This window comes from Sturnira hondurensis, unplaced genomic scaffold, assembly GCF_014824575.4.
Source record: "Sturnira hondurensis isolate 20B ecotype Veracruz unplaced genomic scaffold, ASM1482457v3 Scaffold0025325, whole genome shotgun sequence".
Classification (NCBI taxonomy): domain Eukaryota; kingdom Metazoa; phylum Chordata; class Mammalia; order Chiroptera; family Phyllostomidae; genus Sturnira; species Sturnira hondurensis.
This window is the reverse complement of record NW_028097956.1, coordinates 295,557-321,781: the sequence shown is the minus strand read 5'-3', so window position 1 is coordinate 321,781 and position 26,225 is coordinate 295,557. Positions and strand designations below refer to the sequence as shown.

General features: G+C 66.0%; 3 protein-coding genes across 12 annotated transcripts; 1 reads left to right on the top strand and 2 right to left on the bottom strand.

The window, feature by feature from the left end:
• Positions 1-96: 96 nt before the first annotated feature.
• On the bottom strand, positions 97-18,597 carry TSPAN4 (tetraspanin 4). 7 transcript variants are annotated; one of them, XM_037039204.1, is made up of 8 exons: positions 18,425-18,597; positions 10,735-10,814; positions 3,569-3,760; positions 2,498-2,572; positions 1,605-1,706; positions 1,377-1,508; positions 1,210-1,293; positions 100-451 (listed from the first exon to the last, which is right to left on the bottom strand). In XM_037039204.1, exons 2-8 carry the CDS (start codon positions 10,795-10,797, stop codon positions 386-388), a joined length of 714 nt encoding a protein of 237 aa, XP_036895099.1. In that variant the 5' UTR covers positions 10,798-10,814; positions 18,425-18,597; the 3' UTR covers positions 100-385. The 7 variants fall into 7 exon arrangements, with proteins under 7 accessions (XP_036895095.1, XP_036895099.1, XP_036895102.1 ...); XM_037039207.1 differs by lacking the exon at positions 18,425-18,597 and adding an exon at positions 18,080-18,159; XM_037039201.1 differs by lacking the exon at positions 18,425-18,597 and adding an exon at positions 17,078-17,181.
• A 128-nt stretch (positions 18,598-18,725) lies between these two features.
• POLR2L (RNA polymerase II, I and III subunit L) lies at positions 18,726-20,046 on the top strand. The gene is made up of 2 exons (XM_037039212.1): positions 18,726-18,887; positions 19,808-20,046. Exons 1-2 carry the CDS (start codon positions 18,793-18,795, stop codon positions 19,914-19,916), a joined length of 204 nt encoding a protein of 67 aa, XP_036895107.1. The 5' UTR covers positions 18,726-18,792; the 3' UTR covers positions 19,917-20,046.
• A 963-nt stretch (positions 20,047-21,009) lies between these two features.
• Positions 21,010-25,734, bottom strand: CD151 (CD151 molecule (Raph blood group)). 4 transcript variants are annotated; one of them, XM_037039209.1, is made up of 9 exons: positions 25,614-25,734; positions 24,586-24,631; positions 23,678-23,768; positions 23,365-23,556; positions 22,926-23,000; positions 22,462-22,566; positions 22,202-22,360; positions 21,973-22,059; positions 21,010-21,886 (listed from the first exon to the last, which is right to left on the bottom strand). In XM_037039209.1, exons 3-9 carry the CDS (start codon positions 23,759-23,761, stop codon positions 21,827-21,829), a joined length of 762 nt encoding a protein of 253 aa, XP_036895104.1. In that variant the 5' UTR covers positions 23,762-23,768; positions 24,586-24,631; positions 25,614-25,734; the 3' UTR covers positions 21,010-21,826. The 4 variants fall into 4 exon arrangements, with proteins under 4 accessions (XP_036895104.1, XP_036895103.1, XP_036895106.1 ...); XM_037039208.1 differs by having other exon boundaries at positions 23,678-23,762; XM_037039211.1 differs by lacking the exon at positions 24,586-24,631 and having other exon boundaries at positions 23,678-23,812.
• Positions 25,735-26,225: the final 491 nt, after the last annotated feature.

The window sequence follows — 26,225 nt, the reverse complement described above, 5'->3', positions numbered from 1 at the left end:
GCTGCCCTGGCCCCCCATGGAATGTGAAAGGCGGGGCTCTGCCCCACCCAAGCACCGGGGGCCACAGTGGGCCCCTCACCCCCGCCCCAACCCATGTGTGGCCCCCCACCCCTTGCCCTGTGCTGGGTCAGAGAAACACTCCTCTGGAAAACACATGGGTGTGAACATTAAAAGGCGCCACAAGCCCCTCTGCCTCCAGCCCCTGAGTGTGGCCAGCACTGGGCTGCCCCTGCAGCAGGGTGCTCAGAGGCCTGGCCAAGGGTTCCAGGGCCGCTGCCGCCTGCCCTCCCCCCCCCACACACCCAGGCTGATGCAGGGGCCTCGGCGGACCAGTCATCTCGGGGTGGGTGGTGTCCTTTGGCAGCTCGGCGTGGAGGTGAGCCACCTACGCATAGGTGTCGGCCTTCACCACCTGGCAGTACATGGTCATGGCGAAGGTCAGGCCCAAGATCTGTGGGGACACGAGGGGGAGGGCAGACGCGCTGCAGGGACCTGCCCTCGGGCTGGGACCCCACCCACAGCCTCCCATGTGGCCTGGCCCCCTTGAGGGGAGGGCCAAACAGCCACACCCCTGAGCCTGCTGTCCGGGCCTGCCCCTGCAGGCACGGGCACCTCGGGGGGTTCAGAGGCTGAGTCTTGAGCCTCATGCCCCATCCCAGCTGCTCAGGGCCCCGCATCCTGCCATTTGTCTGTCATCCATCTGTGATCACCAGCTCTGACCAGCTCTGACCCCAGGGACAGTCACTGCCCTGGGGACCGAGTTTAGGGACACAGCCTGGCCTCCAGCTCCCCAGCCACTGCTGCTGAGGACCTCCACAGGGCCAGGACGCCAGTGTTGGGGCTCGGGGGCCATCGGCTGGGCCTGGTGGCCAGGGCCTGGGCTGCCCACCCTCACTGTACGCTGGGCAGCCCTGTGACCACCACCCACCAACAGGGCTGGGGCCACAGGGTCCCCGCACAGAGGCATCCAGGCCGTACCTCTGCCCACCTGGCAGGGAGGCCCACCACACAAGATGCAGGGAAGCCTGCCTGTCCCCGGGTGCCAGTGAAGGTGTCCCCGAGCACCCCACAAATGCCCTCTGCCTGGGGAAATGGGCTCCACAGGGGGCAGGGTATTGACCAATCTGCTCCTGGGGTTCGGGGGGCCTGTGTGGGTGCAGGGGGGCCAGGCGGCAGTCCACAGCTCCGAGCAGACCCCGCCCTCTGTACCTGCACCAGCGCCGTGCACAGCCCAAAGATGCCCACGGCCAGCAGGTTCTCCTGGAGCCACATCTTCACCGTTTCGTAGCACGGCTGGAGGGAGAGCGGGCATCAGAGGGGCCAGCGTCCACACCCCCCAGGCCCCAGGGTGGAACCAGCTGGCAGGCCGGGCTCACCGCCTTCCACCAGGTGCCGGGAGCGTGCAGCCCACAGCTGTCACTGAACTCCAGGCAACAGGAGTCGGGCACGCGTGTGGCGTTGTAGACCTCGAACCAGTCTGTGTAGTTGGAAACGCCGCAGCAGCGGAACTGTGGGAGGCAGGGAGTGGGGACCGTGCTGAGGGGCGCACACCGCACCTCCTGCCCCGCAGGCCCAGCCCTGCCCGGTCCCCCTGCCCCCCTCACATCAGTCTGGATGATGCTCCAGGCGTTGGTGAGGCCCACGTTGCCCGGGGTGCCGTACAGGTGCAGGCCCTTCTTCAGGTCTAGCTGTGCGTGCCTGTCGATCTGCAGGTGCGGTGGGGTCAGCAGGACCACCCCTGGCCAGCCAGGCTGTCCTCACCCAGACCCCACACTGCCTGCCCTCTGTGCCCCCCCCAACCGGAGTCACCTCCTCCCAGCAGCCCCTACAGCACCAGGCCTTTGCCCCTGTTGTCCACCCGGACCACTGTGGCGCTGAGCACCACACCAGCCAGACAGCAGCACGGGCTCAGCAGGTCACGCAGACGCAGGCCAGGCACTGGGCCGAGAGCCGTCTGCACACACCACTCCCTGCTGGGCCCCGAGGGGCCAGGGAGCCCCTATACTTGGGGGCAACGGGTGAACCACCACCCGGGTCTCGGCCCCCAAGCCCTTCCTCCCCCGAAGGACCAGGAGCTCCTGAGAGAGATGGCTGGTCCCGCCAGACAGGGCTTGCCCAGGCGGGGCCTGGAGTGTCTTCTGGTGCCAGAAGAAAAACGACACGTTCCCTAAAAGGTGCACGGGACATGCCAAGGAGAGAGAAGCCGGCTCAGTTCCCATGGCCAAGTGGGACGGAGAAGCAAAAACCAACAGTCTCAGGTCTGACCCGAGAATGAGCCGCCTGTGAAGTCGCTGACGTAAAACAGATGGGTGAGCAGGTGAGTGGGAGACGGGAGTCTGTCCCAACCAACCAACACCCACGGGACCAGCAGGAGCTGGGGAGCTGGGCGGGGCCGGAGCCCACAGCGCCCCCTCCATGCCTGCCCAGCTGAGGCCCCTGGCTGGCTGGTGGGGGCAGAGCCCCACTCCCGAGGCCGTGTGGGCAGCGGAAGCTGTACCTTGTCGCTGTAGGCGAAGAAGAGGATGGCAATGGTGGCTTCCAGCAGAAACACCAGCAGCAGCAGCACAAAGAACTGCAGGGGCGTGGGGAGGGGCGGGGCCTCAGCAACCCCGGCCTCCCCAAACCCTGGAGCCCTCCACCCTCCAAGGGCCGGGCCCCACATGCTATCAGCAGCCCCAGCCAGGTCCCCACACCTGGGGATCAGGCTCCCTACCGCCTCCGACCTTCATGCTTCACCTAGTCTGGCCTTGACCTCAGGGCGCAGGCCTCAGGCCTGGGTGCACGAGTGGGCCTGGGTCCCCAGGGGGGCAGGCAGGCAGGCAGAGCAACAGCCCAGGATGCCGGAGGTGGGGGGAACCTCCATTTCTCCGCCACACCCTGCAGGGCAGCCTGGGGTGGCTGGTGCCTGCTCACTGTGAAGACCGTGGACAGAAAGGGGCAGATGGTGCCAGAGGAGTGGGCTCTGTCCTCTCCTGGGGTCCCCGAAGTGCTTTCCCCTCAGTCTGGGTCCGGACTTGGGGCTCACCCAGGGGGAAAGCCTGGGGTCAGGGCCCCATACATACTACAGCTTCCACCTCGACCCAAGGGGTCTGAGCCCCCAAGCAGGGCAGATGGGGACCCAGCTGCACCCCCACCCACTGCTCCGAGGGTCCGAGCCCCATGCCCTGATGGGAGCCTCCAGACCATGCTGGACTCCTGGGGAAGCTGTGCAGGTGGGGGACAAGTCCTCCCGAGACCCTCAGGAGGCCCCACCGGGGTAAGGGCGCTTCGCACAGAGGACCCGTCTGAAACAGGCGGCTGAGGACTTGGCCGGCCACCGCTGGTGTTTTACTAGGAAGGAGCCTGGCTCAGGGCCCTCCGCCTTCTGAACTATGGTCAGTGTTCCCCGGGGAAGAGAAGTATATCCTGCCTCCAGGTCCACCTCCAAGGCCAAGGCCAGACTAGGGCCCTCTCACCAAAGGGTCCCAGACCCCAAGGCCAGGTGCAGCAGCTGGGGAGGGGTCCTGAAAGGGACTGCGTGCTGCACACGCTGTCCCTGTCCCGTCCTGTGTCGGGGGCCCCCACTCACGGTGAGCAGCAGGCACTTGTTCTCCTTGACGGCCCCGACGCAGCCCACGAAGCCGATGGCCATGGCAAAGGTGCCGGTGACGATGAGCAGGTTGGCAGCCGACAGGGATGGGAAGGAGGAGGACAGGGTGGCGAAGTTCCCCTGTGTGGCGGCCAGCCAGATGCCGACCCCCAGGATGCCGCAGCCACCCAGCTGGGACCATGGGGCGGGGGGAGGGTGGTGAGGCCGCAGCCTGGGTGGCGCCCAGGGCACGCCCCCTGCGCACCCTCCCCGCCCCACGTCCTCCCCGACTTGCCCCGATACCCCCATCCAAGGCCACAGTGATGGCACAGCAGGGCCCCATGCCTACAGCCTGAACATGCCGTGGTTGGCAGGAGGTGGTCCGAGGACACTGCCTGGGCCGGGGCGCCGGGACTGCCGGGGGGTGCCTCCCCTCCAAGAAGCATCTCCCCCCAGAACACAGCCTGCGCTGCCTTCGCGACGGGCCGGCCCCACAGCCCCTCCTCCCTCGGCAGCCCAGGGACACCCCACCTCAGAGACCAGCAGGCCCCCGCACATGCTCTCCCTCAAGTCTGGCTTCCCAGTGGGCGGCCCCAAGACCCCAACCACCAGGCCCCGTGTGGCCGCCATCTTGTGGGCCCCTCTGCGTGACCCCAGCTATTCCCTAGTAAGCGTAAGCCCCGAAGCACCGTCCAGGCCCCCCAAGGGCAGGCTGGCAGACGGGGAGCAGAGAGCCCACTGCCCATCCTCGCTGCCCCTGTCAACCACCAGAGGTCTGCTCGAATCTCAGAATCGCTGATGGTCACAAAAGTCAATCAAAGAGGGAGAAAGGGGGAAGGAAGGCATGGCGGGAAGAAGGGAGGGTGTGTGGTGGGCTGTGGGCGGGGCCAGCACTTGGGGGAGGCCAGGCAGCCCTGAGGCCCCACCCGACTCGGACCTCCTGGTGTCCTGGCCTCAGCCCCCAGGGCAGCCCCAGCCACCACATCCAGCCCCTCAGAGTGCCCACCCTGCACAGCCAGCACTGGCTGGGCCACCAAACCCCAAGGGACACAGCATGACCCAGGGCCACCACAAACCCCGCAGCCCGCCCCCTGCAAAAGGCCTCCCAAGCCTCAACGGCCAGGCTCACCTCCTGAGGCTGGGAACGGAACCGCCTGCCCAGCCAGCCCCGAGCAGCTGGCCTCACCCCCCCAACCCCGTGCCCCGGGCCTTGACCCTGACAGGGACCCACACCTCTCAGGAAGGGAGGCCCTGCCCAACCAGCAGTCGGGGGAGGGGGGGCTGGTGGTGCTGCGGCTGCCCCCACCAACTCCCCAGACAGTGTGCTTGCAGCTGGCAGGAGACCACAAATATGGCTCAGGATGCGGCTCGGGCGGGGCCAGGCTCCCACAGCGTCGGTCTGGGGTGCCTCCAAGACAGACGGAAGGAGAGCCCCCAATGGAACCCCCATCCACCAATGGGGGGATCCTCTCCCCCCAAAACGAGGACTGTCTAAAATTGCAATCACCTTTTCTGATGTTGCTAGCTCAGGGCAGGGCCCAGGAAGCTCCACCGAAGGGCCACCTGAAGGGCCACCTGGTGCCAGGCATGCCCAGAGGGGGCTCCCCTGTCCCTGAGCCCCCCACGGGGCCGGCTGGGGACTGCGACACGGGCAGGAAGTGCCCAGGCCCGGTGACTTTGAGCGCCAGGTTGGGGGAACCCTGGTGCAAGGGCCTGGAAGCTCCCGGAAGGGCTGCCATGTGAGATGAGGCCTCTGCCTACAGCCCAGATCAGAACCCACGAGGCCTGGTGCAGTGTCCAGCACCAGGGCTGAGGCCAGGGCAGCTGCCCAGGTGGGAGGCCCAGGACGCTCTGACTGGACGTGTCACCTGGTGTCTATGCCCCTCACGTGACATCTGGTTCCTCACCCCGGTACACACCCCAGACATGCACCCCAGGCACACACACGCCACTCCCCTGGGTAGGCAGGGGTGCCCCCACCTGCAGGGGGCCGGGAAGCAGGCCCCAACTAGCAACCGGGGTGCCGTCCGCAGTACTGGCTGCGGCAAGGCCCCAGAGCAGGAACGAGACCTGGTCACAGCACCTCTGGGCACCCCCGGCGTGCCTGGGCCACCAGTGACAGCGTGGGGCACGGAGGAAGCAGGGACGGGCACTGGCTCATGGAAGTCTCCCACCTGCCTGTCCAGCTGTGCCCCTGCTGGTCCGCCATGCCCGGCAGGACACCTAGCACCTCGTCCCATGGCCTCTGGGTCTCCTGGGATCTCCAAGGGCCACAGGGGGCGGCGGCAGCAGGGACCACCGACTGACTGAGGCACTGTGTGCAGAAATAACAGCCTAGACCTGCCCTGGGGCTTGGAGGGTGGGCCGGCTCTCTGGAGGAAACCGGAAGTCAGGCCTTTTCTGGCAAAGGCCACAGTGACCTGCAATGACTGGGTCCCGCTGACCCGAGACCCCTTTCCAGGTTCGCAGCTGTGGGTATCAGGGGCTCACGGTCTGGGGCTGAGCCCCCAGGCCAAGCCCCAGTGGGTGGGGCTGCCGCATGGGGCAGGTGCTGCCGCATGGGGCAGGTGCTGCATGGGCAGGTCCCCGAGCAGGGGGCAGGTGCTGGGGCTATTATTTAAAACCCAAACAGCCTGCACTCTGCTTGCAAGGGTGCGGTGGCTCTCGTCAGCAGGAAAGATGAGACCACACAGCCCAAAGGGGATGGATGCCACGGCCACCAGGCAGAGAGCTCGGGTGGGGCGGGACCAGATCCCACCGCCAGCCCTGGCGGGCCATCCTTCCTTCATTACCACTCCGAGCAACATCCCCACCTCCTGGAGGTAGCAGGAGGGACACCCATGGGCTGTCACCCAGACCCGTGCTGTCATGCACCGTGACACAGACACACAGCCAACACTGTCACAGCACATCACCTTCAACAGTGTACATGCCCTTGCACGTCAGCGACACGCTGCCTGTGACCCTTGTCCCCTCAGGTCCCCGGAAGGTCTCCAGCAGACACAGGCTGACAGAACACACATGTGTGCCCAGCACGATCACCTGTGACTCTGAAGCATGCCTGCATGCGCAGCTTTGAAAACATTCTGTCAGGAAAATTACAGCCCCCCAGCGCACGAGAGGATCAGCCACATCACACGCAGACACAGGAGCTCAGATGCGGGATCCGAGGGCCCCCCACCCTGGCCAGACTCCCCAGTTCCTCCCCGGTCCAGCTGGCGGAGACGGCGTGGCTGGGGATCCAGGACCCCACACCTGTCCGGCCCGGCAGGAGCCCAGGGGCACCCAGGAGTGGACCCGGACCCATGACAGCCTGGGAGAGGAGGGTCCACCTGTCAGGATCCCACCCCCTCCCTGCCAGCCACTGGGGCCTCCCTGTCTCCTTCCCATGTGCCCTTGCCGCCCACCCCTGGCCAAGGCCCTGTCTCCACCACAGCTTTCCTTGTCCTCACACTTTTCAGGCTGGCCTGGGGCAGGGCCGGCAATGATGCCACCTCCGCCCACAGTGAGGCAGGGGCCAGCGGGCCCTCTGCCACTGCCCCTCTGGCCCCAAGGCTCCCAGTGGCAGATGGCCGGGCAGCTGGCCATGTCCTCGGAATGGGGTGGAGGGCTGCTGTGCCTGCAGGGGCCGAGCCTGTGCCCAGAAACCCCTCACCGGGCAACCGGTGCAGCCTCGGGGTGGGGGCTGGGCCTGGTGGAGGGCACCATCTCCCCGCAGTTCCAGAGTGGCAACATTTGCCCATTGCGCCGGAGATCGGGTCCACAGCGCCCAGGCTGGGGCCGGGCGCTGAGTGAAGGGGCCGGGGCGTTGCTACCTGGGCGGCAACTCCACTTAAAATTCAAGCAATCGATTGTCTCAAACACTGGCAAGCTCCCTGCGCTCATGGGTCCTCTTCTTTCACCCCTGATCCTAGGAGCCCCCGAGGTGTCCCCAAGACTCAGCCCTGGCCCATCCAGGAGATGGACCCATCCACCAAAGACCCCCGAGGCCAGTGTCCAGGGAGAGGTGTGGAGCGAGGGGCTCCTGGCAGTGAGACAAGGACCAGGGCAAGGCTGCCAGGGAGGGGAGAGTGAGGAGAGGCAGCCAGGCCTGGCCCCAAAGGGCAGCACCTCACCGGCTGGATCCTCAGGACAGCCACAGAGGACACGCCGAGCTGAGCGTGGCCCCGCAGGCCGGGGACGGGACCACAGCAGGGGCTGGGAGACGCAGCTGGGACCCGGGACCTGACCCCTGCCCGACCTCCTGACCTCTGAGGCCCCCTTTGCGGCCGAGGCCACATGGCTCGCAGCCCACGCTCACTTATGGATTTCTGTTCTACCCACACAGGGGCCTGGCAGGCCGCCTCCCCGTCCCCCCCAGCAGGATGGACTGTAGGGGCCCTCAGAGCCCTTGGAGAACCCTCCGAAGTCCCCGGACAGCGGGCCCGACATGGCCACCAGGACAGGACCAGGGCCAGCATCGGAGCCACAGCTGGGCCGGCAGGGCCCCTGGTGGACCGCCGCCCCAGGCCTCCGGCTGCCTGTTCCCGCCTCACCTTGATTCAGAGTGCTGTCCAGCTGTGCCTGCCTGGGGAGGGAGCAGTGGGTGCGGCCACCACAGAGCACATCACCGTCCCCAGCCCCAGAGTCCCTATCTGTCCGTCAGCCGGCAGCTGGCCCCCAGGACCAGAGCCCCTTCAAGACAGCCGTCCTGTGGCATCCTGACCCCTGACTTGGCCAGGACAGCCAAACACCCCCCAGGGGGACACCAGCGAATGCTGCCAGGCCGGGTCCCACCAGCCCCACTCGTGGCCACCAGAGAACAGAGCCTGCTGTCCGCCCAGCCCGAGCACAGGAAGAAGCTTGAGCCAGGACTTCTAGGTGGCCCCCAGCATGACACAGGGTGGCCCCACCGGTCCCAGGAGGTTAGGGAGCCACAGCTGTCACAGGGTCCGAGGTCTGAAGGCTCACTGGCTCTGCCCTGTGGCTCCGCTTCCCGACGGCAAGGGGGACTGGGCCAGTCATGGCCCCAGCTCTGCAGAGACCGTCACTGTGGGCCCCCACCCCCAACAGTCCCAGGAAAACCAAGGGCCCATGGGGTGGAAGTGGGGAGACTGAGGCCACAAGGAGGGCAGGACTTGCCCTGGGTGCCACCGTGGGCACAGGCGGGCAGCCTGGCAGGGCTGCGACCCTAACTGTCCAGCAGGCCCTGCCCACACGTTGGGAGAGAGGTGGAGCAAGGGGCTGGGGGGGCCCTCAGCCTGGCAGACCCGCACCTGCACCTGGCAGAAGGCCAGCTGCAGAGGGAGGCAGAGGGAAGGGGACCCCCTCACCTTGCTGAGGTCAGCTGAGCTCACCTTGCTGACCTGCCTCCACCCAGGTCCACCCACAGGGCCACCCAGTCTTCCCAGACCAGGGCCCCCTCTCTGTTAAGGAAGAGCTTGACTGACAGCTGCCGACCTCAGTGGAAGCCTGGGCTGCTCAGTTGGCCTCACGCAGTGCAGCCCACCCTCCCCAGGCTCTGTTCCCGGCCCTCCCACCCAGGACAGGGCCTCTGGAAGACAACCCCAGCCCTGAGAGGCCCACCATCTGCGTGCGCCTCAGAGGAGACCCGCTGTCCCCAAAGGGGCTGTCCCTGCCCAGTGAGAGCCCGTTTGCTGTCGAAGGGCAGGCACGGGCCTGAGGGCCAGCCACCACCCCTCTGGGCCCCACCCATCCCTGCCACAGCCTGCCTGCGTGCGAACTCACTCCCCAGGCTCCCAGCCCCAGGGCACCTGGCTCCACGCACCAGTGACCACAGGCAGGCCTGTTTCCTCCCGAGAAGAGTAGGCACGTCAACCCTAGCTCAGACGGGTGACAAACCTTTCCTGCCCCTCGGACACTGGAGGGGCCCTTTTCCATGCAGGCAGGTCTCGGGACCAGCCCATCCCCACACCCGCTGCCCCCGCCCAGGGCACACCCTGCACTGCCCACCTCAGCGACCCCTACGGCCACTGGCGCTGGGCATGCTGTTGTCTGCAGCCGTAAGTGCCCACCCCCCCAGTGATTCCTGATGTCACCACCCCCAAATGAGGGGAAAAGCCAGGGCCCAAGACGAAGGGGCCCTGCAGAAAGGTGGGCCTGGTTTTTTGGGCATTCGACCTCACTGGACCCAATGCCCAGAAACATGCAAATGAGGCCTCTTCCTGGAGGCCACAGCCCCTGGGGCCAAAGCCACGCCCCCACTCCCAGTGGTGGCTGGAGGGCTGGCTCAGGAGCTAATGGTGGAGCAGGGAGTGACCTCGGCATCCTCTCCCCCACAAGCCTCCCAGCCCAGCCAGGGCAGCCGGAGGCCTGGTCAGGGGCGACACCTACCCCAGCCACAGCCCACCACCCTCCCTGCAGTGAGGGGCAGGGTGGCACCTCTGTCTCCCGTCTTGCAAGAAAGAGCCACCCCAGAGCACCAGTAGGGCTGGCACTGGACTCAGGCACCTCCCATCTGAGCAAACCCAACCCACTGAGCAAAAGTTATGGACGCCCCTCCCACACACCCCCTGTTGGAGAGCAGGAGGCAGATGCCTGGACACCCACCAACACTCAGGGTGGCCCCACCTTGCCCCAGGGTCCTGCTCAGTGTTTGACCCACAGAGGTCTCAGTGCATGCCCCCTCCCTCCACACAGCATCTCCGGAGACTGGCACTGCCCCACCCCCACAGCCTCATAAGCCGGGCTGGGGAGGCCTGGGGCAACGGCCCACAGGGCCGGGGGCGGGGGGGGGGGGGGGGGGGGGGCGCCGCACTGGTAAAGAACCTGGAGCTGCAGGGCCGAAGGGAAGAGGACACGGGGGGAGGGGGGAGGGGGGCGGGGCACCAGCCCCAGCACACAGACTGGGACATGAACCCCAGGCAGGCATGCTCAGGGCCCTAAGTAGCCCCACGGGGCCGCACGTGAAGGGTCCACCCCATCTCAGGAAGAGGGGAGAGGACGTGGGCCGCTGCCCCGGGTGTAGAGGCGCAGAAGGACTCTCCCCGCTTCCCTGTACAGGAACCACCCCCACCCCATTGGCAGGTCCAGCCAAAGCAGCAGCGACCCAGGGGACCCGCACCCCCCACACACATACATCTGCGACCTGGTGTCCCGCCCCCATTCCAGTTGGGCCCCAGAACGCCGGAGACCCGGTCCCGGCAGCTCCGGCCACTGCCACTCACCCAGAAGAGCAGGTTGAAGGCGAACATGAGGTACTTGACGCCCTGGAGGCAGCCGCGCGCCATGCCGCAACGCTTCAGCTCTAGGAGGAAGATGAAGGACAGGTCCAGGTAGAAGACCACGTACTTGGTGCCCTTGGGCGACGTGTAGCGCGCCTGGGCCGCCTTGGGGCCAGGGCTGGCGTGCAGTCCGAAAAAGGAGCCGCCGGCATCCCCGCCTTCCCCGCGCCCGTACAGGCTGCTGTAACGCCGAAAGGGGCCACCGCGCGCAAAGCCCGGCTCTTTGCCCTGCGGCGACGGGCTGCGCCGGTACGTGGACTCGTCTGTGCTGGAGCGGCGCATCACGCCGGGCCGCCGCCAAGCTCAGCACCCTGCGCCCGCCGTCCCCGATCACCGCATCCGCCTGCCGCTCAGCTCCACGCGCCCCCTGGCCGCGGGCCCCCAGCCCCTGGGATAGCACACCCGCACACCACTGGGCTCGGCCCGGTGAGCCCCGGACACCTGCCCGCCCGGCGCAGCCCTGAGCGCAGACCCTGCGGCCCCGCCCCGCGCCCACCGCCAATCCGCGCCTGCCCCGCCCCATGCGGACCCCTCCCCGCCTCCAGGAGCTGCCCAGCAAATCCCACCGCTCCACCGATGTTGGCCAATCCCAGACCCGGGGTGACGCCCCCACCCGGCCCCTAGCTGGCGCCGGCGCCCCTCAGGTTCCTCTTTCCACCCAGCGCGCGCGCCCGGAGGAAGATTCTCGCCGAGTGCAAGGGAAGCATTAGTGGGGGCTGGGCGCAGGGGGGGGCGGCCGGGGCGGGTAGGGGGGCTCGTCCCGAGCTGCACTCAGCCCCAGAAAGGCGCCCCCGGCCTTTCCTGCAGCCGCCCTGTGCCCACCTCCAACCACACCGATATGCAAATGAAAGAGTGACCCAGTTGCTGTCGGGTGGCCACTTGGGCTGGCTCTAGCTTTGGTCCCGGACCCAGACTTCCGGACTGGAGCGAGACAATGTAGCCCAACACTCCTTGGGGTGCACACTGGCTGAGCAGCCTCCCTCACCGCCACCCTGGGCTTGGGACCTGCGCCCCCCAAGCTGGGACCGCAGAGCTCCCTCAGCTCCTAGCTTGGGTCAGTAGGAGCGCCTGCAGAGAAGGTGTCAGCCTGGGGTACCCAACCTGGAGGGATAGTTGGTGGGGAAGCAGAGCTTCGGTTTAAGACATAAGCCCCTGAGAGGAGCCAGGGCGAGGGAGAGCAAGCAGTCGGGGGTGCTCTGGGGAGCCCTGGGTGCCCGGGGAGGACAGGTGAGTCACTGTGTGAGACAGCTCAGGGCTCGAGAGAGATCCCTGGGGACCCAGAGACAGGCCCCGTGGGAGGCAGGTGGCCCCCCAGGCCTGCCCCCGCAGGCACACAGGAACCCTGGCTGGTTTGAAACTCCATTGCCATCATTTTTAAATTCTTGGTAATCCTTGAACAGAGGGCCCCAAATTTCATTTTGCACCAGACCAGGCTAGAAGTCGGACCCCAGAAATGTCCACATACGCACAGCCATGGACCCGAGCCAGGCTCACAGGTACCAGGGTCACTTGCACACCCCTGAGCGTACACGCATGCTCCTTGCACTGATGATGTGCACACAAGTCAGGACACACACCAGGAACAGCCTGGAGGAACACTCACAGGCCCACAACCCAGACTGGGACTGACATCCCTGCTTTGGTGGGGACCCCACAGTCTCTGGGCCCTGGGCGCCACTTCCTGTCAGGCCTGCAGCCCCTCCCTTGGCCCTGGGGCAGGGGTGTGCCCTAAACCCTGGGCTTGATAGCCCTGGCTGGTGTAGCTCAGTGGATTGAGTGAGGGCCTGCGAACCAGAGGATCGAAGTTCGATTCCCAGTCAGGGCACATACCTGGGTTGCAGGCCAGTTCCTGGCAGGGGACACACGGTACATTGTGTGTTTCCGGCAGAGGCAACCATACACTGATATTTCTCTCTCTCCTTCCCTTCCCCTCTAAAAATAAATAAAATTAAAAAAAAAAAAAAACCCTGGGCTTGAGGCTGTGGCCAAGGCCTACCTGGGCGTGTCCACCGCTTGGGACAGCCCTGTGAAGACTCCCTCAGCGTCCCCAAGAGTGAGCAGCAGAGCTCGGAGGGGAGAGAAGTGGAAGGCACGAGGAAGGGGGGAGGGAGAGGATGAGAGGAGGAGAGCAGGGGAGGGGTGCCCTCGGGCACTGTGACAATTTGAGAGATCAGTGTGGGGTGGCAGGTCGGGGCTGCCGCAGGACCATCTTCTGGACATCTGAGCTCCCCTTGGGGCGCCCGTGTGCCCGGCAGAACACTGGAACTCAGGGCCCAGGGCATGGTGGGCAGGAGAGCCCTGCCCACACTCTACCTTGCCCTGCCTAAAGGTTCTGGGCCCCAGAAAAGGACAAGGGTGAGCAGGCCCAAGGCCTGGAGGAGAAGCAGGCAGTGGAAGGCCCCCAGGGCCCTGCGGGGACCACTGGCCACAGCTCTGCCCAGGGAGCCAATGGTCTCCAGTGACCTGGGGCTCCAGTGGGATCCCGTGGCCTCTGGCCACCTTCCCCTGGCCCAGCCAACGCAGTCCACCTGTGTGCCCAAGCCGAGGGGGCACTCGGGGTCTTGGGAGTCCCTGTACACGGTAGTAGGGGGTTGGTGGGGGGGGAACTCAGAGCACACTCAGGGCCCAGAGGGCTGGTGGAGGAGCCAGGGCCCCCCGCCCGTCACAGAAGAGGTGCAGGCACGTGCCCTCCAGGATCCAGCCCCCCATGGTGGGGTCGCAGCCAGCCACCCCCACACAGTGCCCCTGCAGCCCAGGGCCAGCCACTCTGAGGCCTGGCTGCTCATCTTTGTCTTCCTTGAGGACACTGGGGCCAGAGGTGGGTGGGGAATGGAGGCCTGGCTCCCAGGGCTGATGCCTTCGGTTTCATCTCCCTCAGCCAGCGCTGTCCCAGCAACCCCCCCACCCCCTCTCTCATCCCCCCACCCCCTCTCTCACCCCCCCACCCCCTCTCTCACCCCTCACCCCCTCTCCCATCCCCCACCCCCTCTCCCATCCCCCACCCCCTCTCCCACCCCCCACCCCCTCTCTCATTCCCCCCACCCCCTCTCCCACCCGGTGCCCATTACCCCAGGCGAGCAGGTAAGTCTGGCTGAGACGAAACCAGAGCACCCACCCAGCACAGTAGGCCGACTGCAGTGCAGACAGAGATGCCTCCAGACTGTGGCCAACAGCGGGGCCTCCCCAGTGAGCCTGTCCCCAAAGTCCAGCCCCTCCCCCACAGAAGTCCCCTTTCTCCATGGAGCAGCTGGGGTCCCAACACAGCACTCTTAGGAGGCAACACCGGGCTAGCTCGGCCTGTCCCAGGCCCAGCAGAGTATCCAGCTGGCAAGGACCCTGGGCCAGGTGTGAGTGAACTTAGGAAGCAACCAGATCTGCTCCCCTCTGCCCGGCCAGCCCGGGAGCTACCTGGGCTTGCCATGGAAAGGAAGTCAGGTGGCACAAAGTGCCCCTGAGGTGGCCCTCAGGTGGATGAGTGGCACAGCCGTGGCTGCTGGGGGCTCCACAGAGGGGAGACAGGCAAAGTGGCTGCCCCTCCCTGCACCCAACTGTGTGTGCCTGAGATCCACCCCCACTTCACTGAGGGGTGCAGACAGCACCCCTTACAGTGGACAGAGGACGAGCCTGCACCAAGGCCCAGGGACCCCCACTCTGCCCCCAGCAGTGGCAGCGCCTGGGGATGAATTGCCCATGGAGTGGTTTCGGGCCCAGTGAAGTATCAGAGGCAAGGGGGGCCCGCCCCCCCGCACTGTCTCCAGTGAGCCCCTCCCTGGGGCGCAGAGCCAAAAGCCCACAACATTTCAGAAGCTAAAAACCATGTCTGCCACTGCCCACACAGGCCGTGAGCTGGGTCCTCATGCCCCACCCCCAGACCTGGGCATGGGGGCGTGTGGCACTGCAGTCCTGGACCCCACATATCAGGACCGCAGTCAATGCCAGGAGGAAAGGCAGTGGCCACACTCCCAGCCCCACCCACGGCAGCCCTGAGCCCTCTGAGAATGGCCTCCAGCCTGTCCAGCCCTTCCAGCCCTCGCCCCACCAGCCCTTACCCATCTTGGCAGGCTTGGGTGCAGAGCAAGACCAGGGCTGGTTCCCTCCCTCACCCAGGCCCAGCCGCCTCCTCCGGGAAGGCTCCCTGCCCCACTCCCCACTCTGGGCTTTCTTCCTTTGGGTGCAAAACCCCACAGGCCTGTGTCCCCCAGAACAGCACACACAGCGGCAATAGGGACATGCTGAGTGAGAGCCCATGACAAACACCAGCCCGCCAGCCCAGGCTGGGCCCCACAGTGGGGGGCAACTAGGGGCCCTGGAGCGATCTGAGCCACACCGGTGCCACCTACCTGGGCAGACCGAGGCACACTCAGGAAGGTCTGCCCAAATGCGGAAACAGTGGGCACCTATAGTGGCCTTGGCACCCTTGGGTGGGCAGACAGGAGACGGAGAGCTGGTGGCCCACCCAGGCCCCAGTGGTGGCACGCAGCAGGGCCTGGCCAGGCACACAGCCCAGCAGGGGCCATTGGGGTAGGGAGCGGGCCAGGCAGCTCTGAGGCGGCTTTGAGGAGCTGGGAGGGCCCAGCCAACACAAACAGGCCTGTGGTATCGCCTTCCTGCTCCAGCCTAGCGCCCACCCAGGCCCCCAGCCTGGGGGAGGGGCACCCCCTCCACACCACCCACAGCACCCATCAGGGCTGTCTCCCTGACCCACACCACAGCCTCAGGGGCTCGGAGACACCCGCCCCAAGGGAGGGGTCCCCTGGAAGGAACCACCGAGGGCCTGCATTCTCCTGGGCCCACCCAGGCCAGCCTAAGCTCTGGGCCCTCCCCACTCTTCCCATCCCACTCCTCCCCCACCCTCAGGTGGGGGCCCCCGCAGTTGGGGGTGGAGGATACACAATTAGGACCCTGGGGCAAGGGGCACCTTCCCACCTGCCAAGGCCCTGGGGAAGGTGGGGGCACCCTGAGGTGGGGGCACCCTGACTCATGCCCCGTGTACGCCCACCCCACCTCAGTGAGTGCCCCTGTGCCACCTGAACCCCCACAGAGTGGGACCCTCGGAGAACCCACAGGCAACTGGGCTGGGCTGGCAGACAGTGACGTTCCCAAATGCCATGGACCCAGGTACGCCCACAGCATTAGGGCCGGTTCAGGCTCCAGCAGCCCCCCAAACACCCTCACTCAACACCCAACATGCCCAGGACCCAGGGGTGGGTGTGGGTGCAGCAGGTGGGTGACTCTGGAGACCCCCCCACTATGTGCATCCTGTGTGAGCACACATCCACCCAAAGCCAGTGGAGCCTCAGCCAAGCCTGGGACCCCATGTCTGCACAGCTGGGGGTCAGGAGGACCCCCAGCCAGACCTCTAAGTCCAGGACCAGTGGGTGGGCGTATTCCCAGGACAATGATCAGGGCCAGAGTCTCAGCAGCTAAAACTTCTGGTTTCCCCTTGTCCCCTGCCTGCCCTCAAGTGACCCTTTCTGCCAAGAAACACAGCTCATGAGTTCCAAACCGCATGTGAGCACAGTTCTCTCTCCTCGTGCCCCTGACCTCTGGGCGCCCGACACCCATTCTTGGAAAACCTGCGCCTTGCTCTCTGGCCCTCCCCAGAGGCCCAGGCCACATCTGGGCTGACACTCCAGTGAGGCTGTAAGCAAGCCCCCCCCCCCGCCAACCCAGCAGGCCAGCAGAGTCCCACCCCCACCCCACCAGTGCCCTGGGCCTCCACAGCTCCCTCCTGTTCCCAGCCACCCAGAAGAGAACCCGGCTCTCACTTCCGCTGCTCACCCTCAGCCTGAGCTCCCAGCACACAGGGCCACTCTGGGCCAAGTTGTGGGGGCGGGGCTGACCTCGGAGGCTCTGCCAGGGTCCTGATGTCCAGCCAGGGCAGAGGCGAGCTGCGAGGACTGGGCGCCCCGAGTGTCCCAAGGGGCCTCCGCGCACACGTGTGTTACAGCAGTGCACACGGGCTGAGACGCGGCGTCCACCCTACTCTTCATGGCCTCTCCTGGGAAATCAGGGAGCCGGAGGGAGGAGCTGGGGAAGATGACGCTGCCGCTGCCCCCAAATCTACGCACAGCGCTCAGAATTCCAGGAATGTCAGCTTGGCTCCAGGCTGGGATCAGGGCGGGAGGTTTGCTCCCCTCACACTCTCAGTAAACACTGTGTGGGGCAGGAGCACCAGTGGTGGGGGCAGGCCCTGGGCCCCTCCTCCAGGAAGCCTCCTCCCCCCACCCACTCCCAAAGGTCCACCCAGTGGACATCCCGGCTACTCTCCCGATCTCCCTCTCACCTCCACAGCCTCCGGCAGCCTGTGTAGCTCAGCCAGGGTCTGACCCCAGGACACTGTGACTCAAGGCCCCTATCCTGCCTGGAACAGGATGTGCGTCCAGTCAGTGGGGGGGGGGGGGGGTTGAGGGGTGTCGGAGGAAGGGAAGTGGCTTTGGCTCGTGGCTCTGCACGTGGCAGGGTGGGGGATGGCAAATGCTTTGGGGAAGAGGTCCAGAGCTCAGGCAAAAGTGAAGGCACAAACTCCAGGCTGGCAGCAGCTCTGGCCAGCTCTGCCCCGGATCCAGGGCAACCTGGATCTCCCTACCCGCAAACTAGGGTTCGAGAGGGCAGCTAGCTGACACCTGGGACCAAAACAGAGACCCAGAGATGCCAGGCCAGAGAGCCTGCCCACACCCTAAAGTCATAGGTGCCACTCTGTAACACATCCCCCCGCCACAGCCCAAAGCCCACCGCTGGCACAAAACCCACCCCCACCCCGGCTCCAAGATGATGGGGCTCACCCCACCCCATATCCAGACACACAGCCTTCCCTCCCTTTGAATTCTCCATGTTTCTGCCCCACAACCTCCAACTCCATTACCTGCCCTGGCCCTAGCCAACAACACCTGTCTCCTTGTCCCCAGACCCGGCAGGTACAGCCTCCAGGCCTCTGTCCAAGGCTCTCTCTGCCAGCGTCTGCCCTGGTTCACACGCACTCAGGTGCAACCCCAGTAAAATTCTGGGTTCTGTATTGAAAAGGCGCCTCTTCCGGACGCCCTCCCTGACCACCTTCTCCGCCCCGCCCCGCCCCCACCTTCAGATCTCGAGGACCAAGCACAGCCTGGCCTGGAACGGATGCAGGCCCATTCCGGCAACTTGCCCCCAGCCCCAAGCCCCATCCTTGATAAGGAGCGACGAGGGGCGGCCGCCGGGGGTCGGGGGGGGCGGCTAGCGGCGGCTGAGCACGCCCCCGGGCCTGTCGCTCCCACCGTGCCCTCCTGCCGTCGAGGCTATGGGTAACTACCTGGCTGGGGCGGATTTCGTACGGGCCAGCCGGCCGAGCGGCACCCCGAGGGGACCCCAGAATTCAGCCGCAGAGACCCCGGGTACCCGCTGACAGTGGCTCCAAGCGGGTGACCTCCTTCCCAGCCGGACAAGGAGCGGCGTCGGGAAGACGTGCGACTGACCAGTCCCTCTCCGCCCTGCTGCGGGGTCGTCCCGCCACTTGTTGCGGCGGCTCGACTCGGGGCTAAGTGCTCCGGGCTCGAACTCCACGCCGGTTCGCTCGGATCAGGACCTGGGTCTGGCCCCAGCTCCGGCGCCGCAGGCGGCGGGACTCCGGCCGCATCCCCACTGGCGGGCACCATACATGTGTGCGCTGTCCGTTCGCAGCTCAGCTGTCAGTCATGAAGCCACGAGAAACGCGAACCGCGCCTCCGAGTACTTTAGGCCACGCTCGAGCGCCGTAGTTAGGAATGTACCAAAACTGCGGACGGGGAGTGCTGTCTGTTTCTCGCATGGCCGCGAGGGCCCTGGGACCCCAGCCACGCGCAGAGGTAGTTCGTCGCACCGAAAAGTGAAAACCGACGGCTCCGAAAACTGGCGGGGTGGGCTGGGGGCGGCTGCGGGCGGGCATGGCCACCCCCCCGCCATGGATGCGCCCGGGGCGGGGCGGGGCGGGGCCTGAGGCCGGAAAGGCGCCTGAAGCAGGACAGCAGCCGCTGAAAAGCTGTCGCCATGATCATCCCGGTTCGCTGCTTCACCTGCGGCAAAATCGTCGGCAACAAGTGGGAGGCCTACCTGGGGCTGCTGCAGGCCGAGTACACCGAGGGGTGAGGCGCTGGACTGGACGGGCGAGGGCCTGGTGTGCGGGGGGAAGCCTCCCTGGGTCTTCTGCCGGGCTGGGACGGAAGTGGGGGCCGAGGCCCGGGGCCGGGGTAGGGGGCCCAGCCTGCGGGGCCGGGGCCGAGGGCCGGGCAGGACGAGGAGTAGGGGTAACGCGGGTAGTGGTCGGGGCCCCGCTCCCCGGCTGTTTGGGGAAAGGAGGGAATTGGGTATAAAGCCAGCGGTGTTGCGGGCTTCTAGGCACCCCCGACCAGGCACGGTGCCTCTCCACCGCGGTTAAGCGTCCTCCCAGCCCACCTGCTATTCACCTCTTCTCTCAGCTGTGGGGCCCACCCCCGTGTCCTGCAAGCCCCCTAGTCTTTTCGGAGAGGACACCTTCCTGACCACATAGCTATCTATCATCATGAGGCTTTTGCCGTGTCGGTTTCTGTGCTTGACCCTTCGTCCGCAGTTGCTTAAGTCTGTTCCCCGCCAGTCTCGCTCTTGGCCGTGTGTGGACAGCCTGACTGTATTTGCCCCCGTCCCAGGCCTGTCAATGAGTCGTAGGCTCTCAGTGCAGGCGTCAGGGGGACAGGGAAGCTGTGGGCGGACTGGTGGGCTGCACAGGACCCCTTTCTGCAGTGCCACCTCCCAGTCTGGCCTCCATTTCTCAAGCCGCTATCTACACACATTGCGGCCCACAGTGGGAACATTTTCTGGAGGCCTTGAGGGAGAATGGGCTGGGTCCCAGGGAAGTAGGGACTGCAGCTGGCTTGTGTAACGGGCACAGTGACTCCCTGGAGAGGTGTCTCCCTCGCTGCCATGGGAGCAGAGCCGAGGGGAGAACCTGCCCCCGAGGGTGGGGCCAGGACCCTACGAACCACCACCTGCCCTGTGCGAACCACCACCTGCCCTCTGCTGCCCGCAGGGATGCCCTGGACGCCCTGGGCCTGAAGCGCTACTGCTGCCGCCGCATGCTGCTGGCCCACGTGGACCTGATCGAGAAGCTGCTCAACTATGCGCCCCTAGAGAAGTGACTGCTGGGGCCACAACTGTGGGGGGCGGGGGTGCAGGTGGAAGCCATGCCCACCCCCAGCTGTGTGGGCCCCCCCCCCCCGTCTCGTGCTCTGGAAGGAACCGTCCAGTAAAAGCCTTTGCAGAACCAGAGAGGTCCTGACACTTCGTCTGGCTTTCTGGGACCCACCGCCACCCATGTCCCTGTGCTCTGCCTCATGCCTAAGGCCTCTGGGGGTGAATGCGGGCACCTTACTGCCCTGGAGGAGGGAGAGCCATCCCAACAGCAGCCACTTGGCCAGGGTGTCCCCCTCTGGAGGGGGTCCTCTCACTACCCCGCAGAGACAGGCAGCCAAGGGCACTAGGGTGCCGGTACCCTCACCATGTTCTGGGTGCTTTTCAGGCCAATCACTGAGGTCCCCGCTTACTCTCTCCTAGGACGTGAAGAACCAGGTTTTCCGGGTCCTGAAGAGGGCCTGCTGTGCTTACAACTAGCCCTCCTGAACTGCCAGAAGCTCCCAGGCTCCACAGGGCTCAGCAGGCCACTCCCCTCACCCAAGTTTCTGCAGTCAGGAGGGGTGCACCTGGCCTCCCCTCAGCCTGGGACCCCCAGCAGGTCCCTGGTGGCCCCAAGGAGGCCCTGCTAGGGGTCAGGCCCAGCCAAGCTCCCAGTGCCCTGGGCACCAGCAGGGAGAGCCACAACCATGGGCAGAGCCCTCCATCCAGTGGGAGGCAGACGCACAGTCCGGAGGAGGTGAGGCTGCTTCTGGCCGGATGTCTGAGATTGGGGCCTGCCCCGGGTACACAGCCCAAGCACTGGGGACAGGAGCTGGGCATCCACTGGGGCAAAGAGGTCCAGTGGCCAAGCTCTGGCTCCCATCTGCAGCACACACCCGTCAGAGCCCAGGCCTGACCCCTTCTCTGCCAGTGCACAGCAGCACCCCGCTCCCCAGGCCTCTCCCTTGAGTCCTGCCAGCGCTCAGCTCACACCTGGCTGCCCTGGACCCTCCAGTGTCCTCCTTTGTCACCACCGTGGGCCATGGGTCTGTGCACCCTGCTGAACATGAGGGCTCTGAGGGCCAGTACCGTGTCACACTAACGCAGTGAGCCCACCTGTCTGTTCCACACGTTTATTGTGTACCTGCTATGTGGCAGGAGCAGCTATAGCACTTCTAATACAGCAGTGATTGACCCTCCAAACCTGGCCCCAGGGAAGGGGGGCAACAGTGAACATTGTGGCCTTTTAGTGGGTGGTGAGAGCAGTGGGGAGATGAAGCAGGCTCCGCAGAGCAGGCTGGGACCAGGGGATCCAGGAGGCACAAGACCCTGGGGACAGGGCTGGCTGGCTTGGCTTTTCCATGCGGGCAGGGGGCTGCGCTCCAACCAACCTGCTGACGGGCACACACAGCTCCTCAGCTGTAGCTGATCCATAACCCCTGCACCGCCCTCCAAGGCTTGCCCTGACCTCCATGTGGGGTGTGTCCAAGGGGCTGGGAGCACCCTAGGGTGGACCAGCCCAGCCCATTCGTTTCTACTCAACTTGCTGCCAAACCAGCCCCTCCAACTAAGCACAGGCATCAGGGCGCACCCCGAGGTGCCATAACCCCCCCCAGGGAAGTGGCCTGAGGGAATGGGGTACTTGGTTGTCAGGACCCCCACACAGGCAGAAGTGTCGCCCCACCCCCACTCAGTAGGGAACCCTGCCTGAAGCCTCAGGACTTTGGTGTGCAGCAAAAGGCACTTGAAGCTCCCTCTGGGGTGGGGGTCCCCAGAAGGCACAGTGGTGGGGACACGGGGACACAACCTCCCGGCAAAGCGGGAGGAGAGGGAAAGGCGCCCGGGACCCCGCGCCCGGGCCGTCAGTAGTGTCAGCTCAGTAGTCTGCTCTGCAGAAGCCATGGCGCCGGCAGCACAGGGCCAGGCCGGGGCAGGGTCAGTAGTGCTCCAGCTTCAGGCTCTTGTACAGGCAGCACGTGAAGATCATGCCAAACACCTGTGGCACAGACCTGGTGTGAGCAGGCCACCATGCCAGCCTTGGGACCCCCACCCACCAGGGCCCATTCTGCCCCAAGCCCGTACCTGCACACAGGCGATGCCGATGCCCACGGCCCCGATGACCCGAAGGTGCTCCTGGATGAAGGTCTCCAGCTTGGTGATGCAGCCGCCCTGGCAGGTGGGAGTGGGGGGCACTGAAGGCAAGCAAGTCCTCCAGCCCCCTCTGCTGCAGCCACAGGCCCCCTCCAGGGGGTGGGGAGACCAGGCCAGCGCCCAGCATTCCTCACAGGGAGCCTCAGGCCCGCCCACCTACCTCCACCTTGTAGATGTTGGAGGCATGATCCCGGTGACCACAGTGGGCCACCACGGTCTTGCAGCAGCTGTCTGGGACCACGCGGCCACCCGCCTCCCCGGAGCGGATCCACACGCTGTCCTGCCAGTCCTGGGAGTTATTGCTGCCGCAGCAGCGGAACTGCAGGGAGAGCACCGCAGGGCTGAGTCCCTGCCCCTCCGGGCCAGCCTGTGGCTCCCACAGGAGTCCCAGAAAGGCCCCTCCCTGAGCCACCCACCCACCTCCTGCTGCAGCTTGTCCACAGCGCTGGTCACGCCCTCGTGTCCTGGCTGGTGGTACCGCTTGGTCATGGTGTCCTTCAGGTTCTCCTTGAGCTCTGTGTTCAGCTTGGGGTGCGATGGTGAGAACTTCAGTCACAGTCTTAAGACCCTCCGAGTTGGGGCAGAATAGGGGCGGCGCAGATGCTGGGAGAGGGGGAGAGGGGGAGGGCTCCAAGGGAAGGGAGGGGCCACGCTCAAGCTCAGACGGGAGAGTCACCCAGGTGGCCACGGTGGGGCAGGGGCGGGGAGACAACTGCAGCTCCAAGGAGCACCCGCCTGCCCCCAGGAGCACCTACAGGGCAGCCCACTCCTGCCACTCAGCCCTCACCTCCAGGGCCTGATGGCACAGTGGTCAGCTCTGCAGCTTGGGGAGGAGGGTCCCTGTGTGTGCCCACGCCCCCGTGTGGCCTGCCCAGGCCCCTCACCTGCTGGTAGTAAACATAGGCAAGGACACCAGCAACAATCTCCAGCAGGAAGATGACGAGGAGCAGGATGAAGTACTGGGCGGGGGAAGGAGGCAGTGAGCAGGGACACAGACACCCCCATTCTTTGAGGGTTCCTAGGGTCCAGGCTCAACAGAGTCCCCACCCTCAGCTCCCAGGTGGCCACAGAGTGAGGAATCCAGACAGCAGGCAAGGGCTTCCTTCCAGAGCCGATGTCTCCCCTGGGGCTGGGGACTCACGGGAAGGCTGGGCGGGTGGGGCGCCCTCCCAGGTGGACAGAGCAGGGGCTATCCTGCAGTGTTGTACGCAGGTCCCATCAGTCCCTGCCTCCCCAGTCAGGGCCCCAGAGGCAGCCCCAGACAGCCAGGTGGGGAGCCCCCCCAGGCACCCCCACCCCCAGTGCCAGCCATGCCCTGCTGACCAGGCGCAGCAGGTTCCGCCGCTCTTTGAAGGTGGCACAGCAGCCCAGGAAACCAGTCACCATGACAACAACGCCAGCCACCACCAGGATGTAGGCTGTGGCCAGGTAGGTGCTTGAGGCCAGCAGGCTGATGTAGTCGCTCTTCAGGGCCAGCGTCCAGATGCCCACAGCCATGACGGCCAGGCCAGCCAGCTGTGGACAGTGCACAGTGGTCAGTTACCGCATGGGAGCCCCAGACCAGGACCCCTTTCAAGGAGCAGGGATGGGATGACAAGTGGAGGAGGGTTGGGGGAAGGCGGGCGCCGGCCCTCACCCAGAAGCAGCAGTTGAAGGTGAAGAGCAGGTACTTCAGGCAGACTGTGCCGCATGTCGACTTCTTCTCGTTGAACTCACCCATCTTGGAGCTGGGAGGCAGCGGAGGTCAGAGGGCTCACCCACCAGCACCTGACTGGGAGGACAGCCAGACCCCCAGTGGGCACAGGAGAGGACACCAATGCCCCAGCGACTGCTGGCCCTGCCCAGGCACCCTGGGAGAGCACCCATGGGAGCCAGGGCACTTTCCGGGCCAGCTAGCGGCTCAGGAGCCCCCACTCCCACTGCGACCAGCAAGCTACCCACTGCCTTGGAAGGTGAGAGGGCCTGGCTTCCACGACCAGACCCAGGGCATAGAGGGCACAGAGAACCCCCAACCATCATTGGCTGACTCCCTCCCACTGGCAGCGAGGGTAGGAAGCCCCAGCAGGCACCTAGTGGTGAGCTCTTGCAGGGCCCAGCCCCCAGCACTTCCAGGCCCCAAGTCACAGGCCGGCAGTAAGAACTCGGAAGAAGGGAGGAGGCCACCCAAAGGCAGACTAGCCTGCCCTTTACTTCACCACGTGGCCTTTCACATAGTCCCTCAGGCCTCCCTTCCTTCCAGCAAGAGTGGGAAGTAGGGACAGTGGACAGGCAGGCAGAGCTGGCAGACATGCCCACCCCCAGACCTGGGGTATCCTCATTACTGGAAAGGGGACAGTCACATTAACCCCAGTGAGAAGCGCAGCTCCAGGCCCTGCCCTCCTCAGAGGCACCCCAGCCAGGAAGGGCCAGCCTGCTCTGTTGTGAGGGGATGGTACCCGGGAGGGCGGGGCAGGGCTGTGGGACCCAGACAGCAGTGCCTGGGGCCACCTTTCCAGACTCGAGAACACCCACAGCTGGCCTCACACAGCCCCACCCAGCGCTCACCTGGCTGTCGGGAAGACTGGTGGGCAGAAGTTCCCCAGGGGGCTCTCTGGAAGAGCAGGGAGAGGTCACAGGTCTGACCCATGAAGGGTGGACAGGATCCTGCCACCCCTCCCAGAGGCTGCCCCAGGCGGTCGACCCAAGCCAGGTTTCCAGCGCTGGCAACGTCATTCCCAGCCGCAGAAAGGGGAGCGGCCTGGCCGGGTATTTTAGTCTGGGCCAGCAGGGGCAGGGAGGAGGACATTTCTGGACAGTCCGATCCTGAAACGAACCTCACGTCTTCTCCAAGCACCACACCCTAGGCCTCAATGCCAGACTTGTCACTGTCCCTCCCCCAACAAAGCAGCAAGAGGTGCAGCCTGGAAAGAAAACAGCGCGCAGACCCCAACCACGGAGCGGGAGGGGTGGAAGCCCTACACTCGGCACACGTGCCCCTGGGCCTGCTCTGAGGTCCCAGGCCTCCTGGGGAGGCGGATTTCGGACACAGACCCAGCCCCTGCGGCCGCGCACAGGCCACCCGGGAGGAGAGGCCCCTCTTTCCGGGAGAGCCTGGCGGATGTGAACCGCCAGGGAAAGGCCGGCCAGAAGCAGTTCCTGCGGCCGGGAACGAAGCTGCCCCACCCCAGTGCCCTGCAACTCAACCGGGCCCTCGGCAGCCCTCGTGCCAAGGAGAGGGACCAGGGACTAGGCTCCAGCCAGGCCCGGTGGGAATCCCGCGTCACCGCGATGAAGTCCCCATGGCGGCCCGCCCACTTACACAGGGTGGCGGGCCTGCGGAAGGAGGGAAGGAGGTCGGCGTCCAGGGACAAAGAGTGGGATGCTCAGTTGTGGCGCTTAGCCCAAAGGCTCCGCCACGCCTGTCTGGAGACTCGGGAGGCACCCCGCCCTCGCCCTGGGTCGCCCTCCAACCGCCCGGCCTCCTGAAGTCCGCTTCCCACCGGAAAGGGCCTCGCCGGACCGCCGAGTCCGCGCCCTTGAGGTCCTCGGCGCTCTCGGCCCCAGCGTTCCACCTGACCAAGCGGCGCACTCACCGGCCACACTTTCGAGTCTGGCGGGGGCGGAGGTTCCAGGCGCCGAGAACGCACGGCTGGCGGGAGGCTTCTCGGAGGTTCAGGGGCCGCCTTTGGCCCTCCCCGGCCCACAGGCCCCGCCCACAGCCGGCAAAACCCGCCCTGGCTTCCAAAGCACCTCCTACGGCCGACTAATTCTGCCACGGCTCGGGCTCGCCCGCGGTTGACAAACCTCGCCTCGGCCCCCAGGCTCTCAGGCCCACCCATGGCCAACAAACACCGCCCCAGCCCGCAGGTCCACCCACAGCCGACATCCTCGGCCTCGGGAGCCCCGCGGGCCCCGCCCACGGCCCGCAGGTCTGAACAGGTGCGCCTAGTTGGCAGGCGGGATTCCAGACGGTGTAGGAGGTAAGGGTCTCTACCAGGGCTTTGGAGGCCAGGGGAGCTGCAGCCCTGGGATCCCCACAACCTGGCCAGGGCCCACACCTTCGGGAGGCAGAGGAACTGGGCTAGGGGAATGGGAAGTGGGGAGGCCACCAACCCAGCCAAGGCCCTGGACTCTGTCCGAGACCCCCGTTGGCCTCCAGGCCTTAATCGTTCTCTCCTCCCAACCCAGGGACCACCCGGAGACTG

Coding starts and splice junctions, on each gene's coding strand:
- TSPAN4 (XM_037039200.1), bottom strand. CDS start 11,073: ATGCGCCGCTCCAGCACAGACGAGTCCACGTACCGGCGCAGCCCGTCG. Junction 1,707..2,497: donor TCTTCGCCTACAGCGACAAG/GTACAGCTTCCG, acceptor CCGCACCTGCAG/ATCGACAGGCACGCACAGCT. Junction 1,294..1,376: donor CCGGCACCTGGTGGAAGGCG/GTGAGCCCGGCC, acceptor CTCTCCCTCCAG/CCGTGCTACGAAACGGTGAA.
- POLR2L (XM_037039212.1), top strand. CDS start 18,793: ATGATCATCCCGGTTCGCTGCTTCACCTGCGGCAAAATCGTCGGCAAC. Junction 18,888..19,807: donor CAGGCCGAGTACACCGAGGG/GTGAGGCGCTGG, acceptor TGCTGCCCGCAG/GGATGCCCTGGACGCCCTGG.
- CD151 (XM_037039209.1), bottom strand. CDS start 23,761: ATGGGTGAGTTCAACGAGAAGAAGTCGACATGCGGCACAGTCTGCCTG. Junction 22,567..22,925: donor CCTATGTTTACTACCAGCAG/GTGAGGGGCCTG, acceptor TCGCACCCCAAG/CTGAACACAGAGCTCAAGGA. Junction 22,361..22,461: donor TGGACAAGCTGCAGCAGGAG/GTGGGTGGGTGG, acceptor CTCTCCCTGCAG/TTCCGCTGCTGCGGCAGCAA.